General features: G+C 38.6%; 1 protein-coding gene across 1 annotated transcript in view; it reads right to left on the bottom strand.

Moving 5' to 3' along the window:
* Positions 1–1,049: 1,049 nt before the first annotated feature.
* EFEMP1 (EGF containing fibulin extracellular matrix protein 1) overlaps positions 1,050–22,669 on the bottom strand; it is a 48,512-nt gene continuing 26,892 nt past the window's right edge. The window contains exons 5-11 of the mRNA XM_068404740.1: positions 13,495–13,617; positions 9,730–9,849; positions 7,232–7,351; positions 5,652–5,771; positions 4,022–4,145; positions 3,701–3,896; positions 1,050–1,730 (exon numbers count right to left, since the gene is read on the bottom strand). Of these exons, the coding sequence (XP_068260841.1) occupies positions 1,572–1,730; positions 3,701–3,896; positions 4,022–4,145; positions 5,652–5,771; positions 7,232–7,351; positions 9,730–9,849; positions 13,495–13,617 (962 nt within the window). The 3' untranslated portion in view covers positions 1,050–1,571. The remainder of the gene's footprint in view (positions 1,731–3,700; positions 3,897–4,021; positions 4,146–5,651; positions 5,772–7,231; positions 7,352–9,729; positions 9,850–13,494; positions 13,618–22,669) is intronic.

Genomic DNA, 22,669 nt, shown 5'->3' on the forward strand with positions numbered 1-22,669 from the left:
GGCCTGTTCTAATTTTTGGTGTCTTGACGTGCAGGACCTCTGGATGCCAAGTTCTCCAGCCATGCTCGTTGCTTCTTTGGGCACATCCCCTGAAAGCAATCACTGAGGGGGTGACTGACATAATAAATATGGATCTGTGGGTCTGCACCACAAGAGGGTTTTTGTGTATAATGTACGCACTATTCACAAATATTTTCTATAGAAAATGAATTTTAAGTAGAAAAGAGGCTCCTTCCTGTAAATCAGCAACTAACTAGTGATGTATATATGTTGGTATATTTTTTCCTTTTATTAATGTCAGTAAAACTAAAACTCAGTAGGTAATATCTTTGTCCTTCTACAAAGAAATGGTGTTTTTAGTCTTCCATGAACTAATACTGTGGGGACTGAGACCTGGGTCATTCTGACTCTGAGGAACTCAGTGGGGCTTTGCTGACTCCCACAGCAGCTGACAATTCAGCCCTCTAACACAGCTAATAAACTACCTCAAAAAAAAGACTAAATACAATGTGGTAAGAGATCTTTATTAAAAATTTTGTACATCACAGGATTAACTACTACATTTTAAACAAGAAATAAGATTTTACATATTACAAAAGATGTTATTAGTTCTTGAATTAGAAATAAATTTTATGAACACTGTACATGATACATCTGAGTTGTAAGAGCAGGAACAGGACTGAGTGCCTGAAAATGATATAACTTAATAAGCAAATGCACTCAGTTCTTAGTATACAATATAATATTTCTGGAAAAATAGTGTGTTAACTTCTGTCTGAAAATGCTGTATCCCTCTAACCAGTAACTACCAACAGTGTTCTCAGGAGAAAGCATGGACACATGTGCCCTGCATGGTGATTTTCCATTTGGAGTTTCTTTCGTTGTTGGAGAAATTTTCTTCCTATGGTCTGTTTTTCTTGGAGAGAGCAGGATGTTATTCCGTGGCATGGTTAACGCAATCTCCATATAAAAACCCAATGAAAAACATTTCTCGCAATGTAACTTTACCTCCAACCCAGATTAGAAAAACCAACTTGATAGCACATAAATGTCTACAGAAATAGATTTTTATTGACTGTTATCTTTTGTTACAAAGTAGTTAAAAAGAAGAAATATATTTTAGCTTTAGATAACCGTTACTTTGTGTATCATTCATACTATATCATTTTTTTCTTGTTGAGATTGTCAGTGTAGCTGCATTAGAATTTAAAATAAACACACAGAAGATCACCTTTTAATCGCATGACCTATTTGGCTAGGAAGGGTGTGTGAAGTTTTACAGGATAGTATGAACATACAGTTCTCCTACAAAAGCGTAGTGTATGTATCTAGTCCAAGAAAGGTAATAAAAAAGATTTAAACCTTTATACAGAAAGTGACAATGCCCATGTTATACTATGGAACACATCTACTAATTTTGAATGACAGGTGTAATGTGTGGATTAAAGATATCAACTTACTAAACAAATCTTAAAAAAAAGAGCAAAATCTATAAATAAAATAGTAAGTGCTTTCTTTAAGATAATATTCTTTGGCTGCTTTAAGTGCCAGTGAAGGGTTATTGCAAACCACTAAAATGCGTAAGGTCCCACTATTATTGTTAATCTCAACACCGAGCTTGTACGATAATTCAAACTGTTGACTGTTAGCATCTCCAGATCCACAATGTGTTCTCTTGGTCCTGATAGTGATTTCACCAGTACCAGCATTGCACTTACGGCGCTTGTTTGCTGAAAGAACAACAACAAAAAGTTTAATTACGTCAAATACAATTCCCTAGTAGCGTCAAGAGAGTGTTTGTGTGTTACTACGCTGTAAAAATGCTCTGTCTCAGCACAGAGATGCACAATGCAACTATTCTTTTAACATTTTTAAATGGCCATGACTAATCTCACACCTGGCTTTGCTGCAGGGAAAACTTACCTGACTAGGGCTCAGAGGAATAAACTGCACTGCGAAATCTGTTCCTGGTTATGCTGACTCTTCTGAAGGATGTGAAAAGTGGTAATCTATCCCAGGATGGTCCTTGTTTTTATCCCCATCTATCAGCTTTTAAAATATATGGAGAATAAGTAAAACAAGAGAGACCTAATGTCTTTAACAGGGATATGGCTTGTTCAGTGGAGGGAAACTCTGTCTCGTGGCTCATACTCCAGAAGTGTGCTCCCCTTGTAAACACGGGGATTTTTTGCAGCTGGTGTGCCTGTTGCCATCCCCATCTTGTACTGCTCCAGAGCTCTCTTCCCAGTCTGGGATCATTTGGCTGGGGAATACGACAGGCCCTGTCCATGGCACGCTGCTCGTTTGTTAAACAGCTTTGTAATTTACACATGATAATAAAAGGGTAAACTCCATCTCTCCCTTCACCTCCTACAAATGTTTTGTCACCGTGTCAAACGAGTAGGGTATACAGATGAATCTAATCCATCTGCTGTATCTGAGACCCAGCTCAGACTTTTACTAAAACAATAGGAATAACTTCTAAGTAAGCCTTTGTTTACCGCAGCCCCTTGGCAGGGATAAACACATGCTTCCTTATTTAAGGCCTGCGATTCCTTGTTGGGTGGCAACAGAAGGCTGGAATCGTTAGTCTGAAGAAAGTCAGTCCAAAGGTTAGATTGGGGTCTAACCCAAACTAGAGGTGGAGTGAACTTGTTCTTTTCTAAGCGAATAACTCTTTGTATTTTGGGGGTAGGTATGGAGTTCTGATGTGTAATAAATCCAGGGAAAAAGCACTGGATTATAGGCTATACCAGAACAAGGGAGATACAGATGAGTAGTTCCTTGTTCCCATCTTGGGGAAGCATGGTGTAAATAGGCAATGCCATATCTTGGTACACTTTTTTGGATGTATTATCAAAACACTCTAATCTTCACATTTGAAGAAAAAATATATTAATTGGAAGGTTTTCATTTTTATTTCTGTTTTCAATTTTTTTGGGCCAATTCTGTTTTGCTGAGTGTAAAGCCACATATGAAGCAAAAAGGATTTCCCAGGAATTTGTAAATAATTTCAAGTGTCCAAGAAAATCAGATTTCTTCCAAAAAAAATCTTAAAAAGCAGATGTTATAGATGCTTTTATTCATGTGTATCTAGTTGAATGCATTATACCAACAGGAAGTACTGCTATTGTAGGTCACTTGAACTTTCGTGGTTTTCTGAAATAGCTGCAGCACTCTGGGAAAATAAAGGTTTAGGTATGTCTCAACACAAAACCTTTGCAAGTTGGCCTGAACTTAGCACTCTAGAAACCAGTGCCCCATCCCAAGCTATTACTCTATTTTTTCACAAAAATGAGAAATTTAATAAAGGTAATTGTACAAGGAATCTTTGTATAATCCTCTCCTAAATACATATATATGGGGTGTTGGTACAGAGAATGAGAAGGATAGAGGTATCTCATTTGTATCTGATATGGGTGTCACAGGATTGCTAAATATTCCTGCTTGCCACTAGTGTTGTATTCATTTGAAAGAAACAGTTTGATTCTCAGTTGAGAGTTTTCAGGTAGAGAAGTAAAAGGCTTTTTAAAACCTGGAAGCAAACCATGCTTAATAAGGAAGCTGATGAACCCTGTGATGCTGTGTTACCCCTAGGGGAACATTTGATGGGTTTGTCACAACGGCAGGCGCTGTGACACCTTGGTAGCACCAGTGGTCTTTGTACCCTGCTCAGGGTCCAACTCCCCCCAATACTCACTCTCAGGTAAAATTCTCCATTTTCGTTTCCAGACTTGATCCGGAATGTGTTGATAGTATTCGGGTAAATAGTGGTTGCCTGAATCTGGAAGATATCGGAGGGCACTGTTCTGTCTGAGCGGATGCTCATGTACTTGTACACAACCGAGTACGGCAGCTCTCGGCAAATGGCGTTTGAGACGGGGCAGACACAGCGGCTGAAAAACAAAAGCGGATGAAACTGGGATAGTTGCAAACAAATGGTACTTGCTTTCTGTTGTGTTTGATCGTGTTGCCTGTTGAGGATGATCCTAAAAAAGAAAAGACTAATTTTTCCCCTTACTTCTCAGATGTAAGGACGTAGGGCTCTTGACAAGGATTTCTTGGGTAACAGCGAAATCCTCCATGGTAATTCCAGCAAATTTCATCCTCTCTGCATTCATTAGTAGTCTCGCACTCGTTTATATCTAGGAGGAAGGAAAAGGGACTCTGTCAAAGCAGATGGAAATGAGTTTGCTACAAAAACAAGCACAATGTCCTCACAACAACCACCAAAAAAAAAAAGCCACCTGCTTGTCTGTTAAAATTCAGCGGGTTTCTGTGTTCTTTACCTGCTTTTCTGGGGCTGGCTATAAAGGATTTCTCTATGCAGAAATCGAATAAATTTGTTTATTGAGTGTTAATTAAGACTGAAGTTTTTTTAGCTGAGTAAAGAAACATATCAATCATGTGTAATGCAACTGTAGAAATACTGTGAAGTTTCTAATTAGCAAAGAATGATTTTATACCAGAAGACACCTTGTAGACAGAAGAGAAAGGTTTTGAGGAAGAATTGTGATTTCCTGCCTTTTGCAGGTTCTCATTTTGAATTGCCTGAGTTTCATGGTCTAACTAAAACGCTTAGTTAATGGCTACATTTTAACTAAAATAACTTTGCAAGGAATAATGAAAATCTGTTTATTGTGCAAAGTAGAGCTTCCTTTTTTTGCCTGGGAAAATAACCCTGAATGGAGATGGGGACTGTCAGACTTGTGCTGTATTCATGCTCTATTACCCTGTCAGTGCCAGAACCCCACTACTGTCTACCTATACAGTCTCCTGAAATTGAGGCAGTCACAGAAAGGGTTTATTCAAATGTAATCTCTCAGAAGGCACAAACAGATTTTTAGATGGTCCAACTACCCCACAACATTCAGTATCAGCTGCTGTTCTTAAGTGAAAGAAATTAATCTGAATTTTATGAGAAAATTAATAAAAAATTTGAGTTATTTCCTCATCCTTTCTGCCAATAATTAGCACACCTATTTATTTATGAAAATGACTGTTAAATCGATTTCTGGATTACATAAGCAGTGGTTCTTGCACTTAATATGTTGTTCTACAATATTCTTTCATAAGATGCAGAGACATTTAGCACCAGTGAGGAAAAAACACAAACTTTAAAGCTCTGGCATTTGGTGGCACCTGTCCAGAACATTTATTTTCTAAACACAAATTATCTAAGCTGCTCGAGTCTTGCATTTTTTTTCTCCTGTTATGAGAAGAAACATATCTTTAATTTCTACTGTGGCTGGATTTAGGAACCTCTATAAAATGAAGCATGATATAAAGCCATGTTTAGTGTCTGCAAAAAATGGCCTGATTTTTTTCAGAGATATTTATCTCTGAAACTTAGACTCACTACCCAGACAGCTAGGAGTTTTACCTAGCTCAAGTTTTACCTGAAGGCTGAAAAAACTGCAATTTTGTCCTAGGTATCTGAAGGACTTAAGAGTTTGAGCTGAAGGATTCAAATATGAATTAATATAAGATATGCAATTAATCACCAAATACTTAATCAACATATCTCTTGCTAACATCATGGTAATCCTGTCATGAAATATAAACACTTAGATAGCAAGCATTCTTCGTCTTGCCCGAAATCGTGGTGGTAATAAATGCAGTAGTGAGGCTGCGAAGTTGAGGGCACTTACCATGACATGTTCTGCCTCCTACTACCTGGTATCCTTCAGGGCAGACACATGAGAATTTTCCAGGTTCGTTGACACACTGATACTGACATATATAACTTGAGGTTCTGCATTCATCAATGTCTGCAGAGAGCAAAAGAGCTTAAAGTTACTGGGTTTGAACATCTACCTTGTTACAGAACTAAACGTAATAGCTAAATGCTGGTTCTAACAGGAGAAAGAATTCTGTCTAAAGAGAGCAAGTTGTGAAAAAAACTGAAATGTACTGCTTAATGCCTCAAAAGTTGCAAACAGAAGGTTTGCAAACATTATTTATTGATAAAAAAACCCATTTATTTATTGATAAAACACTAGTTCTACTTGTGTTTTATCAATAATCTTCCCAAATGAGAGCTTTGGATTTGAGGGAGCAAAAGTTAGACTTCAGAACAGGTTTAGGAAAATAACTCTTGAAAGAATTTATACTTTTAGTCTTCCAAAATGTGATTACTCTCACAAAAAACACAGATGTGAGATTAGTTAGTAAGGCAAAAATACTGCCTTTGTATTTGTGCCCTACCGTAACGGAGTAGCTCTTTGGGAAAGAAGGTAAGGCCTATTTTTTGTCTTCAAATAATATTCAGTGTATATCATTCTCTCTCTTGCTTTTTTATCCTTGTGTAACTATTGGTCCCTTGCTAGAGAAGTGTAGCATGAAACAGAATTTAGCAGTCTATGCCATTAACTGGAAATTAAACCTATCAAACCCAGGGAATGGCTTGGAAAACAGCCTGACTCCCTCCTACTACCTCTGAGGCTTGAGCCCAGTTCTTGATTTTGTCAGGTGTGTCCTTGGAGGCTGCATACTCTGCTGCTCCCTGTTCTGTTCCCTTGCAAGTAGGATTAGCTTAAGAAGCTGGGAGAGGGAGCATCTGTAATAGCTCTGGCTTGTTTAGGAGGGCAGTGGTAAACCAAAAAGACCTCTTTGGCTTTGAGACTGGTAGAAAGGATATGGGCTTCAAGGGTGAGATCATGTGTCCAAAAGGAGATTAGGGGACCCCTGTGGAGACTCTGGCAGAGGAAATAGTGTTGATTGTATAATCATCAGGAGACATGCTGTTTGTATACACAGGCTTAAAAGCACAGTTGTCGCTTCCTTAAAATCAAAAATTTGAGGTTTTATTTTCAGAGGAGCCTAACAACACAAAATTGCACTTGTTTTTGGTTTTGCATTCCTTTCTGATTCATTTAATGGTCATCAGTGTTAGACCACACACAATTCGAGTGAGTTTGTGAAATAAGTATTCAGGAGCCTTATTCTTCCCGGCTGTGATCTGAAGTGTAGTAACGTCTGTCCTGTTTTGCACTTGCTATTAAAGAGAGATGCCCATATATACGTGCACCTGAATGCAGCTGCACCTACTAAGGTGTGTGTTAGCAACCACATTCACAACATAAAAAATAAATGTCTTAAGGGTTTTGGCTACAAACTGCACCCACAGTGTGGCTCCACTTGAATTATATCCCTTAGTTCACAGAAAGTCTTCTGGGAAAATAATTAAAAAACCAAAATCGCTCTTCCAAGAGAAAAAAAAATTGCTTACCTTCACAGTTGATTCTGTCACTGCTTAACTCAAATCCTGGATTACACTGACAGATGAAAGAACCCAGTATATTGTAACACTGTTGTGCACATGGGTTATTGGCATCACATTCGTTTATGTCTGAAAGGAAAAAATTACGGATCTTTATCTTGTGTAGCTGGTAATTAGGCTGATTAAGTGGATTAGTCCTTAAGTCTGGGTCTATTGCTTAGCAGAAGCTCAGTTGACTCTATCGATATAGATCTGCAGTCACTGGAACAATGTCGGATCCATGCTTTACAATCCATGTAGAAAAAGAGCATTTTTCCAGGAATGAGAGTTATTCTAATGTGTGATGAATTCTTCCAAAAATGTTTAGTGTGGCTATTAAACTCCACATTCCAGCCTCTTTTTTTCAGGTATGAAATGCCAAGTCTCTATAAATAATTGATGTAAGGAACACATACTGATAAGACCTCTCAGCATGCAGTGGTTAAGATTTATATGAGCTATTTATTACTCTTAAAATTTGTTCTTTTAAATTCCATTACAATTATAACATGAACCTTTGAGGCCAGTAGGGTTTTGCAATGCTCGAAGGCCTAGACCATATTGGGGGAAGGTATGTTTCTGTGCTAGATTTTTTCCATGATGTGCCCATCCTACAAATATATGTGAGAACACTGTGGTATGAGAAGAGAAGCAATTTTTATTGGGAAGTTTATATAACTGTAATCACCTCTGGAATCTATAATAGTTGTTTTTCATAGGCTGTTGACTAACTGCTGCTCCTCTGTCAATCACTCTGTAGATTTTATTTTCCCTTGTATTCCTCCCCTGCATGTTTTCCATTCATATTTGTGTTTATCAGATATGACCATTACTAGAGAGCTGCATTTGAAAAAAAAAAATCTTGAGTTCATGGCTTTTGTAAATGCTTATAAATGTCAGCAACACTCTGTCATTTACAGATACAACTAAAAAACTGACGAAGACAACTAAGATTAGGCCTTCACAAAAATAAACCATGAGGAGGATATTAATTCTCTATACGATGAACCTCCTAGTCCTGAAAATGAATGGTAATAGGGGAAAACCTATTACAAAGTTTTTGATTCCTCCTTTTAGTTAATTTCTGGCAACAGTGCAAAGAACGTACATCATGACAATGCTACCAGAAGGAATAAATAAGCTTGCCAAAGCCACAATTCTGTTTGTTTTCCTCCCAAGAAATATTGACCCACTTTCAATATATGCAAAAGTCGTAACACACATGTAATCGGTACAGCTGTCAAGTATCCCTTCTGCCAGATGACTCTTGCAGATGTGAAAGGCTGCCTTGATGCAGCAACCATTCATTTACAAATTTTCTTCTTAAGATGTACTTCACCTTTCCTGGTGGGAGTATGCAGCCTTAGGCTGGGAAGCCAGCAAACCAGAGAAGGGGTGTTTTGGTGAAGCACCTAGCAGACTTGGAGCTGTCGTGGATTGGTGAGTGTAACTGAAGGAATACACCTTGCATTTGAGCTGTGGAAAGGGTCAAGTAAGTCACAACTTGTCACGTGGTTATGTTGTGCCCATGTGCAATTTTTTATCCTATCATTTGGTGAAAACCAAGAAATTCCTCTTACTCCAGTGCTATGCAGTGTGCCAGGGTACTTGATAAGATATGGCAGCGCCTGGAAGCTGGAAAACCCAGACTGATTTTTCTCTGTATATACAAATACCTGTATAATATAGATTTTACATATAAATTATAGCCATGAAGAGCTTCTGACCATCTCCATCACCAATCTCTTGATTTTTTTTTTATGGCCATTCAGTCTGCACTTCAGCAGACACAGTTACCTTTTTATTATTACTCTAATTCTTCTAGAACAGAACTTATGATTTCAAACTTAACAGTAGTCTTAAAGTTTTACTGCAAGGCTTCCCTTAGTGTTTTACTTCCAAAGGGATGATCACTTCTAAAGAGTCGCTCTTCCTTAGTGACCCTTGTTTTCATTTTTAACCTTATTTTCTAGCTATTCAAATGTGACATTTATAGATGCTTTCTTTCCTCACCATGTTTATCGTGTGCAGAGGATAATTACACTTAACTGCAGAGGTATAGTATTGCTTCCCTTCGTTTCCAGTTCCAGCCTTTGTGTTGCATGAACTGGGAGCAATATCATGAAAGCCAACGATAATGCAAAGCGATCCACCAGAACTGAAAGAATAATTAAATCCTAAGCTTAAATAATGAATATAAACCTCTAGGGTTCCAGTTGTCAAACTAGATGCTGCTCAGAAACCTGCTATGCCAACAAAATAACAGGTTTTCAATAAGCCTCCAGTTTTCTCTCTAACCCTCCTGGCTTCTCGGATCACTTGCAGGAAAGCCTCTCAATACAGCAACTGGTATTTATTTCCTTTGCGTTGGGATGAAGGCACTTCAATTTCAGCTGTGGCAACTCATGTGTCAGTATCTGTCTCTACACTGAGCGAGCTCGTGTAAGTGCACGCAGAGAAGTTCTTACCTACACAGGTGTGGTTGTTGGATGCTAACTGGAACCCGGCGTTGCACTGGCAATAATAGGAACCAGGAGTGTTCACACATCGATGGTGGCAGTACGGAGGCAGGGTGCATTCGTCGATGTCTGAGTTAGCAAAAAAGAGGGATTAGTTCAAATGCAATCACGGCAGTTCACTGTTGCTGTCTTGTGTCCAAAGAATCTGTAAAGTTAATCGCGCTTGACTTAAAAGCAGGAAAAAAAAATTATGTGAGTGAGGTACTGCTTCTATGGATATTAAGGGGAATACTATTTTACTTCTTAACTCTTGTAAAAATCTATTTTATGCTGATTTGTGTTCCAGCCACTGAGATCAATACACATTCCAACTTCATTTTTTATTCAGTTCCACAGTACTGCTTAGTCTTGTTTATTTTGTATAGGTAAAACCCAGAATGGTTTGTTCTGCTTTTCAACCAAGATTTCTCCTGATCAGACATAATGCTGACCAACACAGCGAGTGTGGCTTGTAGCTCTTTTTTTCCAAAAATTTGCAGGCAGCACTCATAGCATGTATTAAATCTTTTCAGCTCCGTTAGGAAGAGCACAAAATTCCTGTGCAAGTACAGGGGAACAGCGAGGATAGAAGATTAATGGGCCTGAAAAGGAAACAGGTGGTTGTGCTTCTGCAGGGGTCCCCCAGAAACAGGTTTGCTCCCCCAAGGGGCTGCCACTGCTCCCGTTCCCCTCCCTGTCTCCCCTGCATCCCTTTCCACACAGCAGCACTCACACCTTCTGGCTGGGCTCTCTGGTGCCAAGGCAGGCGATGAGACTGGCCAAAGCTGGTGCTATCTCAGGCAGTATTAACTTTCCCCAGACTCTCCTTGCAGATTAGCCCGGGTTTTGAGGTGGAGCAGGCTGCCTTTCCAAGTTTCAGCATTCCTAATGTGCACTGGAGCAGGGTTTTCACCTGCGAACCACACAATGTGCAACAGCCCATTCTTTTACCTCTCTGCATTTTTAAAAGGTTTCCTTGCATTCTGGAGGGGATACTGCCTCTGGTTTTGTCTGAAAAACATTTTTTTCATTGTGCCACAATGCTGATCGTGCACATGTATGCAGCAGCCGTCTTTAGTTGTGGCCTGCTTGAGCCTGGTGAAGAAATCCGTGCCGTGTTCTGGACATGTACACAATGTGAGATTTCAAAGGCTCAACGCTCAGACAAATAAGACCAGTTTTCACTGGAACAAAGAAAGGCACTTCCCATATCCATGCCAGATCTTGAGTTTCCTACCTCCAGCTGTTTCCACCATAGATGTGTTTAAAAAGAGGCCAAGACTTTTTTTTTTATAATGAGGAAAGTGTTTGTTTTAATATCAAGTGAAAAAATAATCTTTAGAAGTTAACCCTTTCTTTGTCAAATTTGCAGTCACTGTTTGGGGCTAAACTTAGCAGGGGAGTGTTTTGGATGGTTCTGAATGAAAAGGCTTATGCTGGAAAATTCCTGGCTGTCCGTACAGTAGCAATCGTTGCTGTAACTCTTTTGTTGCAGAGAGAAATTTGGAAGCAGAAATGGAATAAATTAGGAGGCACAGCAGATCTCTTCCATCCTTGACTTTTACAGGACTAAGCTCTTACAAATTGCTGTTTAAAGACCTGATTATACACGACAGACATATGAGCAGTATTTTGCTGCTTAGGCACTGCATTTATGCACATAAATGCTTCCAGGATCTGACTCTAATTCAGTGGGAGTTTTCCTTGCGGGATTGGGCACATCAACTCCATGCATATCTAAGGGCTAAGCATTATCTAATCAATTCGGCCAAATCTGCTGTTTGAAGTAATGCTGGAAAACAATTCATTCTATCTGCAGTCCTGTGTTTCAGAAAAGACTAATTTTGCAATATGTGAACAAACAAATTAAAAAAAAAAAATCACAAAAAAAGACAAATTATTAGTGAAATTAGATTAAAATTAACCAATTGTTAGAAATGAGTCCTTTTCTTCCTCTACCTTGAAGCCAAAATAGGCTGGAAAAATTTCTTTCAAATTTGAGAAACATTTCCTCCCATATGGAGAACTTCTATCAAGATCTGGCCCCAAGAACATTTTCTGGCTAAGTTGTTATGAAATCCCCAAAGACAGGCTTTATTCTGAAACGCTGACAGTACTAAGTGTAGGGATGTACTTATAATTTAGGTCAGTGTGTAATATGTAACCCAGGTGTTATTCTTGGTTTTGACCTAAATAGGAGAAGGGAAATTTCACTTTCCAGACATCTTCCTGTATAGATTTAGATGCATAAATGTATTCACATGTAGATGTAGGGGTGTATCATTCTGCTTCTTTTCTTTTGAGTGCTGTAATATGTGTCCTGTGAGACTTCTGGGTAGTACAATAGGTCTTGACATTAAAAGTGCTATTGCATAGCAGTAATATACTTTTACCTACTCTAAAAAAATCTAGATAAACCCCAGATATTAAAGAAAAACAATTACCTGTCAAAACTATTTACCTACATTCCAAACTACTCATCCTACAGGGAACTGAGAAAAATCAGATACATCCGTGTTTATATCAATTTGTCAGTTCAGGGCCTGATCCACATCTTTTAGGAAAGAGAAGAATTTTTGGGTTGATTTCTCCAGCCCTTGGCTCAGAACACTAAAGAAAGAGCCATGCCCAGGAATTTAAGTTAGTCTAGATGTATACTGAAATTTCTCCAGTCTCCTTCCTGCAGCTCTTGTTAGGCAGTGACTACCTATAGCCTTTGCAAGGCCTTTTGAAAGAGATTGCAAATAAAAAATTCTCAAATGCTTTCAAATGCAGGATCCCTAACACAAAGAACGAGGAAAACCTGAAGTTTGTTGCTTCTGTTCTGCTGAGGACAAAAAAAAAGAAAAAAACAAATAAAACACCAAATGCTTTTCTTCCAGGCTGCATAAAACCAGTCTTGTCTCATTCAAGACCACCTCTTACATCACCTCATGATGTATATATTTGATTCTCTTATTTCATAGTTGTTTTTATTATCTCTGACAAACCTAAGGCTTAAGGCTGGAGTGCCTATAAAAGCAATTCATCCACTGAAATCACAATTAAAGAGGTGTTAAATAAAGGCTGAAGGAGGACTGCAGGAACAGGTAATGGTGCTTTTGCATAACATCCCCAAATGAGGATGGAATAGGAAAGATGCAGTGTTTACATTGCACTTGGATTTAATTTAATGCTATACTTGCATAGGTCTCAAGGGTGCTGATAGCTTATTTTGGCACAAAGAAGAAAGCGTAGTGGTTTGTAAGTTGCAAATATCATATACCTGCATTCAGAGTTTCCATCTCTTTCATTTATACTCATAAAACCGAGTACTGGAACAGACTGGGCAAGGGGGCTCTGCAGAGCAGGGTTAGGTCTGTGTGAAGGTACTGCTTTGTCCTACAGATCTGGAGTCAAGTCTCACTGAGCTCAGCGGAAACACACGCTTGAGTTTGCTGCTATAGTAGACTTATGACTATATCTGGGACGTTAGGCAATACCCCAGTACAAACAATAAACACAGTGGTAACCATTGGGAAAATTAATCTTGTGGAATTCAACTCCAAGTGTTGATTATCCTTAAAATAGTTTCTAGTTCCTTGTTTTAGTGATTAATTATTGTGATAAAGTGATTATTCCATTGCATTTCAAAGTTATATAGCTATTTTACAGTACACATACACTTTATAATCAATATAAAGTTTGCAAATGTAAATAATGAAAGAAAATAATTTAGTCTAGAGCAACACTTACCAACGCATTGGTCCCCTCGTTTCTGATAGCCTGGAGGACACTGGCAGCTGAAGGACCCTCTTAAATTGACACATACTTGGTCAGCTCTACAATTATGGGTTCCAGTTGCACATTCATCTATATCTTTATTAAAAAAGCAAATGCAATATTAGTCATAAAGTTCACTTATAATATTTAGCCTGTTGAAATGCTTTATCTATCTTCAAGCTACCTATAAGTGAAGGCAGCAAAGTTCAAATATACTCCAAAGATGTCAGCTCAACGCTTATTCCATTGGCAGGATATAAAATGTTATCAAATTTCTAATAGCTTTTAATTCTGATATACTGCATTTGGAAATATTTTCAGATATGGTTATTCTAAACGATCAGATACTTTTATTTGTCAAATACCATTGATATTTTGTACGTATCACTATAAGACTTTCTGTAAACCTCTTGTAACTTTATCGTATTTTTATCATATTTCAATCATTTGACTTTTTTGGTTTGAGGTTGGTTTTTTTTCTCATGCTGGTTGTTTGTTGCATGGAAAACTTCAGGAAATGTAGTTCAGCCCTTTCTCAAGAACGAGATGAGGCAGAAATATATTGTTTTGCTAATACTAAAAAGCCTCTGGTGATCTCTTTTGCACGGTTCCTGTGCTCCGTACTTTGGACAGGGACTTGGAACTTGGTATGTGGTGGCCTTCTCATCGGGAAGAGATCTGCCTCTTGTCATTGCCATGAAAATTCCCCTAATTCAGTCAATCTGTTAGTCTTTGGAAACAGTTTGTTTGTATTTGAACAGTACAGCTAAAAATGCAAATACTAGACTGATACTTTTCAGTGTAATTCAGGCAGCTTTTAGTTAAATGCAGGTTTACACAAGTATAAAAACATTTTGATTTTGCCTATTCATTATAACTGCTGGAGGTACTTAATTATAATTAAACTGCATGTGCTGACAAATAGGTTGCTTAAAATGGAATTACAATTTGCTTTCTCATCTGAACATCCAAAATGTTGGAGAGCTTTTTATTGTAACCTGACACAGTACAGTGAAAGGACTTTTTAATTTTGGCATTGTACGCAATTTGGAGACTCTAGGCTGAATAAACAAATTCCTTAAAACTTATGATCTCCAGTTTACAAATCTCAGCTGACCTCTCTATTTGTATAGGCACTGGGGACGTTAGAACATCACCAGTGGCAGATTCTGGGTGGTGCTTTGGAAAAAATGATGGATTCTTTCTCATAGCAAATGAAAACAATTTTGACCACAAGATTCAATAAAAAATAAACCATCAACAGTTTGAATTAATTCTCAATGCTTGCCCTTTCCCTAAATGTCCAAATATTTTACATATATCTTCCCTCTATCTGACAGGAAAAATAAAGTCCTTTTACGTTAGCCTGCTCTTTGCATTGCTGCATACTATCAGCCCTAGAGCTGCTGTGTTGACGCAGGACTTGCTGACTGCATTGTTCTGTACTGCCAGCTGAAAAGCACATTCTCAGGTGTAAAGACTCTCAGGGACTACAGCTGGCTGCCTCATGCCAACTTGACACATCATTAAATGCTTGAGCCAAAGCACGGTGGAGTTCAAGGCAAGTCTTTGCAGGGACTTCACTGCGCTTTGTACGTACTCCTGGCTTCTATAAAAGCTGAGAACAAAATGGCTATAATACCCATCCAGTTCAAACCCTTTTTGTTGCAGAGTGTGCTGGAACAAAGAAAGTTTATTTGCTCTTTAGGAACTTCATATATGAGTAAACTTAACATGAGTTACCTTTTAAGATGGATGAGTTAAAATGCATTAAGTCCTTATGTTGCCATTTGCATCCATGGCTCAGTTTCCATTTAGCTTAATTTTTATAGAATAATAAGCTACTCCAGCTAAAATGACACAAACTAGATTGACTTATGCACTCAGAGTCTTTGATATTTCCCAATGGTAAGTTCAGTTTGAAAGAAAAACAATTATTCAAAAGTAGTGTTTGACTGCTAGCTGCCTCCTCATTTGGAAACTCTTAGAGGATTTGATGCTATGGCCAAAAAAGATCTGTTTATAAGAACAACCTTTTCTTGAGACTGGTTTCAAGGAATCCTCTAGAGCTCTCCTAAGCTCCTTACTTGTTAGGATCCTGAACTGGGTTGCATATTAGCTGTGACTGTGTGTCCTGTGTCTTCTCCATGCTGTGAAAATGCATATCAGTATGTGACATAGTCTTGGTGGACTTCAGAAAAGCTTTATCAGTGTTGTTACTCTGCATTGTCATGGTACTTTTTTCCATTTTGAATATCTTTGGATGGCTTTTGTTGAGATGTGAGTCCCTAGGGAAACGGACACATGGAATGAAGTATTGATGGGTGTTCTTTGAAAACCCCAAACCTTTTTTTTTTTGTGGACTTTACTGAATGGCTTAAGGTGGGAAGTGAAGGTGGCCAGGAAAGCAGCCTCTGGCCTTCACTGGGGAAGGGCAGTAGGTTGCCATGCTTGGAGCAGTTCTGCTCACATCTGTGCAAAGAAATCAGTAATGTCAGAGGAAGGCTGATGGCCTGAAGATAGTGCTTAAGCGCTTCAAGCAAAATGTGGGAGGAGAACAACAGGCAGCTAGAAAGGTTTCAGTGCTGGAACATTCACTTCTGAAATCTCTAGTATTGCAATAATTAGAGATATGTCTACTGTTGTGACACAGGGTGAGGAAGTGAGCAGATTTCGGTGCTGAAAGCAGTGCCAAATAGGAATTATATTGGTGTGATACCAGGAGCAGCCCAGCCCTTGTGGAGTCGGGAAAGAAGCACTGGTGGATTTTGCAAAGTGATGTTGCTGCACAGATCTATGTGTCTAGGCCTTTGAGGCCCAAAGAGGAGTCTTCAGCTTCTTGGCACTCGATGTGACCTGAATCATCCTCCATTAGAGAAACAGTCTTTTTTCTAACTGTTCTGAGAGTCATTGGAGCAATAGAGGAGTGGAAGTCATAGGAAGGAGCAACATCAATGTTGGAGGTCTTCTTGGGATGAGGCAGATCAGCTGTTTTTCTCTGAGGTGGTAAAGGTAGAGTTATCTACCAATACACACACATACTTCTCTCCCCACATGAAATAGCATAATCTTACACTGGTGGTGCCAATATTGATCTGGGATTCCCACTTTGTGTTCATGGTTCTTTGAATGGGTAGGCTGTCTATCTGTAATGGTTTAGGGTCTGACTGATCTGAAGCTTCCAGATTGTTTTCCCAGGTATGTCCCCTCTGTGTGGAAATCAGTAATTCCCAGATCTTCATTCCATTATTCTAAGAACTACTTTTTCCAGTTTAAATCAGACTTTTCCAATCCGTTAGACTCCTAGCTTGAGTATCATCACTTGCACAGTGCCCTCTGATTCTGTGACAGTGATCTGGAAGCTGCATCAATTCCTGCCTTTAGTCTGTATCAAATGCAATAATAGGGGGATGAGATGGCAGTTATACAAAACACATGTTTTTCCTTAAATTCTATCATCTTATTCCATTCGATCTATCTTGACAAAATCCCTGGACTTAAGTGTGAACAGTAAATGAGGGTATTGGGAATCCATGCTTTTGGTTTCTGCCTACTGCAGACACCCAGCATCAGACTGATTTGGTATCTGTGAAGACATAGCAGTCTGGGGCAAGGGTGTGATAGAAACTCCTCCAGGAACATCACAGAGCTCACCAGCTTTAATCCTAAGAGCAAGATAAAATTTGACCTTTCCTCTCTAGCATGAATGTTTAATAATGTGTTGCGTGCATATGTATTTATAATAATTAAAAAAAATTAAAACAAGACACTCTACTGCACACACTTGTCTCTCTGGGGAGAGGGTGAGAGAACAAACATGTGACAGATGTTTGTCATGTTGCTTAATGCACTACTGGAAAGCACTCAAGATACCACAGTGATGAGTGCAGTATAAGAAACAGATCTAGAAAATAATGGGCTTTTACAAGCTCATTCTTGAGCATCTTTCCTCTGCATCCTCTTTTCCAGATTTAGTGTCATCATGACAAAGTTTGTCTCCATAAGTGTTTCGGCAACTGATGCCACAGCTGAAGCTTCTACTTTAAACAAGTATCTTGTAAGCTATACCTGAAAACACCCTCAACTCATTCCTCATCAACTTTGTTTAAATTTCATTTCTAGATGTTACACATACCTTTGTTCACCCAGGTAGGCAATTTAAATTACATTGGTAATCCGTAATGAAAATTATCTTCTCTTTTTAACATTGCCCTTTCTTTTTATTTTGTAATTTCTAATCTCAGCTAACGTTTTGAAAGGTTATGCTGTTTGCTACAGCTAAACAAGAGCTGTAAGTTAGTATTAAATTGTTAAACAACCTGAACAGCATTTGATGCATGCAACCTGTGAAATATAGATTAATTCTTAAACTCACTTTATCTCTGAGTCTGATCTAAGATGTTGCTCAGATTTTTATTCCCAGACAGTTGTTCTCTGGACAGTTACAGCCTGTGTAGTTGGAAAATTTCCTTTGAAATAGCCCGAGTGTCTAACAATCCTTTTGCAGGTTGATCTTACTTGAAAACTGAGCTGGGTTATCTTCAGTGTGTTGATCATTGTAATAACTGAACTCAGATAATTATGTAGTCTTTCAATAGGCCACTCAAAAGCAAACTTCTTATGGGATTTATTTGTACTTTAAATAGTTATAAAAATTTAACAAAATTTGTAAAATGTGTTTGGAATTTAGTACTTTAATTTCCATATGTTGTTTATAGGTGTTACATCCAGAATAATACACTGCAATAATGTGACTTGGGGGACTGAAAAACACAGAACTCGGGTTCTCTGAACAGTCTGACTTTAGATCCATTAAGCATCATGACACGGTCTTTAATCACATGAATCTCATATTCTGTTTTTCCCACAGGCTTGTGCTTGGTCAGACTTTACCATTCCCAAAATGGGTTAGGTGGTACGCTCCTCTAGCAAGTTGCAATGATTACTGCTGTATAAAAACCTTAAATTGATGTAAAGAGTCAGAGTCAGTAGAGAAGGGGGGAGGAACATTAGAGTTAAGGACACTGGTCTCTCCACTAAATGACATGTAAGCCACACTGCTCCTCCTGCAATGTTTACAGAAGTCCTTAGCTGTGCTATGGTGCATACGGCCATCAGACCCCATGACTCGTCCTAACACAAATATACCTTTTGCAGCAATCTCCAGGGCTATTAGAAAGTTCCTTTTAGAAGACTTTCATATTGATAACTATCTGCAGGTTTAGGTAATGCTCTGATTTGCATAGGCTACTGTTTGAAGTTTGCAGGGTGCTACAGAAATAATGTGACAACCACGGAGGGCAGCAGAGCTTGCTCCTGTATTCCTTCAAAATAGAAATCAACTTGCATTTCATAGTTTTAATTCCACAAGCCTCACTAATAGCTATACCCAGTGATTCCCTCATTTTCCAAAAATGTACCCGCACTCCCTCTTGAAGTGATTTACACAATTATGTCCTTCCATTGCTGACTTTGGCAGCCTGCTCTATATTTCAACCACCAGTTGTGTACAAAAATTTTTCCTGACCTGCTTTTTAGCTATAGCTTTCTCTACATCTAGTGTATCGTTCCCTGTTTTAGAGCTAGTTAGTTTTTCTACTTCTCTGCTGCAGTCCATTCTGTCAGGCTCTTATCTACATCCATAAAATTCTTTCTTAGTCTCTCTTTCTGAGCTACAAACCTGGCTCCGTTCCCTTCATGCCGTGACTCATTTTTCCCAAACCCCCTGACTCATGCTGCTTGCTCACTTATGCAACAGCTTAATCTCTGTAATTTTCTTCGTATCATTGAGAAGTACATAAATTCACAAGATGCATTTCACCAGTGCTTCAAACTTTTGTAGAAAAAAATGCAATCCACATCTATCCTTTATCTTATTTAAGCTACTTAAACCTTTTCTCCTCTAGCTCATACCTGTATGTTGTGCTTAGAGCTGGAGAACTATATTCTTAACTAACTCAAGTGTGTCTTACTCCTGGGACTGAAGTGCTCAGCTTCTTGCTGCTCACTGGCTCTCAACATATTGCAATTTACTACAGCATCTTCATGCTCTCCTTGTTTGTGTATGTACTCATTTGTTCAAACAAGTCACAAAGTGTTTGTAGGTTGCTTTCTCTGTTCTGGTCTGTAGCAATCTTGTAAGCAGGGTATTTCACCAGATCAAAAAGAGGGCTCTTAAAATGACCTTATGGGATTCAAATTCTTATTTCTGCCCCCACTGAGCAGCGTAAATGGACCAGCTTCTGGATGGTTTATACAAACCTAAACCCATCCACCGATGTCAGTGTTGCACTTGTCACTGACTCCAGCGAAGCTGTTCTCCATTTGTTTTGAATGTAAACGATAAATATGTTTGTTAATCAGTTTAAATTTGAGTTCTCGGTGTGAGTGAGACCAGAAAATGTCTTGGTGTATTTTTCTAAAAGATTCATCTGAACTGAAAACACTGCCTCCCACGTAAGCAACGGCCCCAGTGCGTCTGGTATCAGACACAGGACGATCTGCACAGTACTGCAGGTATCATGGGCAATTTTCTTAACTTCAGGATTCTGTGAAACCTTTCACTTTCTGTCCACTTCATTAGCTTTCCTTCTGTCTGTAAGACATTTTATATCAGTATTTTTCAGAAATAACCAGCTGAAGGTAAAATATTTGAAGAAATTAGACCACTATAATTCTTCCATGAGTATGGGCTTACTTTATTTTACCAAATTAAGTTTTCTGTCCTTTATTTTATGTTTCTTATATTGTTCTTGCAACTGAAGCCAAGCTTACTGCTATGTCGTTTCCTGGATCCTCCCTGAGCCTTTCTTTACACATAGGAACAACATTAGCAACCTCCAAATTCCCTGGTTCCCTCCACAGCCTTAGCAAGCTATCAACAATTTCTGTCAAAGGCTTTTCTATTTCCCTTGCTACTTCCTTCAACATTTGGGATGTTATTCATCTGGGCTGGATGCCCAGACAACTTTTAACTCGTTGGTGTTGGGAGGCTGTGCTTTGCGGTGGTAAATACCAGCAGAAAATCTGTTACATAACATCAGGTCAGGAGGTACCAAAAGACTAAATATTTGGAGAAATTTCTCACTTCTGGAGTGGCAAAACCTCTTCATATCCAGTCCTGCACTCTAACAGTGCAGGCACTATCCAGTAGTGTCAGGAGGTAGCATGTATAATTCTGGACAACTCTGTAGCAGCCCATAAACTCCCTCTTTATTGCTGGTTTTTCTCCTTCCCTTTTACATTTTCCTTTGGCCCTTTCATGTGAAGTATATTGGACTGATTGCCCTGGTAACAAATTTTCACAGTTGAGTGAAGGTAACCTGCACAAATACTTGTTTGCACAGGAAAAACATATGTAAGAGCCAAGACCTACATTTAAGCAAATATGTGAGGTAGAATGTTTAAATTAATGAGATTTTCATGAAAAAAGGCACGAATTCTTTTGGTGTGCCGAAACATTTCCCCTCTCAAATTTGAGAGTACAGCAAAGCAAGCTCCTTGTAGATTTGTCTTTTAGTACTCCTGGACACCATGGCACAACAAAATAGAAGTAGTGCAAAGTATTAATGTAGAAAATGTATAAAAAATGGAATGCAAATATATAAAAAATGGGATGCAAATGTACAAAATGCAAATGTACAAAAAAATGGAATGCAAGGAGCTTGGTTCCTTGTGTGATTTCTGTATTTAGACTGCAAAAGTGTTAGCAACTACTATGAATTTGGGAAAGTTACCCAACCACAGTGACTTCATGGATATGAAGGTACAGGAAAAGCATCCTTCTATATACTCAGAGTTAACAAGGGATCGAGCTGTAATAATCAAATGTGGACTGCAGTACTTTGTCACAATTATGTATTGTCTTTGGTATGTCCAAACTGCATCGACTTATCACACAGACCAGCTAAATAAAGGAGGGAGCCATAGCTTTCAGCACTAGAACATCTCCCACATGTTTGTTTGGGAGTGGCAGGCAGCTGAAAAGGACAAAAAAAAAAATGAATGAAGCTTTGAATTGATGCATTACTTCCTTTCTCCTCCATCTGTGATGCTACCTTCCTTCTCTAGTGCGTGCCACACAGTCTGGAAATTACACTGCAAAAGGTAAATGGCTTTTACTTCTCAGATTTTTTTTTTTACTTTGAAGGCTGAGAAGGCACATGCAACTGAACCTGCTTTTTCTATCCTGTATCTTAACATAAGACAATACTTACAATCATTACATTCAGTGGTGACAAGGTAGGGATGCTTAACCTGAATCAGTGCCCAAACGTGTATTCTGCTCCTCTGCCTCCTGCACAGTAGCTGTCCGTGCTGGAAATGGTATGGCAGGTTAAAAAGCCTAACGCTGTATTACAACGTTGTTCTGCTCTGTACTTTTCCAGGCCCCACCAGTGCAAGCCATGGTTGAACAGAGCTTGTAGGAATGTGCTCTGATAAGATACACTTCATTATTAAATCACAACCATAGGGAATTAAATGAATGTGACCGCTGCTCAAGTAATACAGTAATTAAAATGCTTGTTACAAATAAAAGTGGCATAGCTAACATGACAATGTTAGTCTGATACAAGGCCACAAAAACTATTCCCAAGAGACGTTTAACAACAGTATTTTCTATCCGATGTTACTTCAACATCTATTCTTAAAACAAGAACACGGGTATTAATATATATGTCTTTGTGCTTAAAGTTTCTCAAAGGGAAGACTACTTTGTTTTTCCCCTCAGCAGAAGACCACAATGTTAACTAATAGTCTTCCTGCTCATCAAAAAGAAATATTCCATGTTTTTGATTATCTATATTAATTTAAAATTTCTGCTTTTGGCTTTATTTCTGCTGGGACCATAAATGGAGCCATACTTGCTTTCAAGTTACAATCCAATAATTTAGGGCAATGTATCTGCAAGTCCGAGTGCTTCAAAATGTGAGTTGTCATAATGGTAAACTCTTTGATTTACGTTGCAAGAGCTTATTTTTACTTTCAGTAGAGTATTTCCTGCTGTTGCTTTCTTGTGACTTTATGCTAGAGGTCTAACAAAGTTGTGCCTTTTTGGTTCATGCCTGCCTAAGTGAGGATCACCCACCCATGATGACCAATACACTTGGACCATACTCAAAAACAACAAGGGTGGATTAAACTATTC

This window comes from Nyctibius grandis, chromosome 1 (genome assembly GCF_013368605.1).
Source record: "Nyctibius grandis isolate bNycGra1 chromosome 1, bNycGra1.pri, whole genome shotgun sequence".
Taxonomy (NCBI): Eukaryota; Metazoa; Chordata; class Aves; order Nyctibiiformes; family Nyctibiidae; genus Nyctibius; species Nyctibius grandis.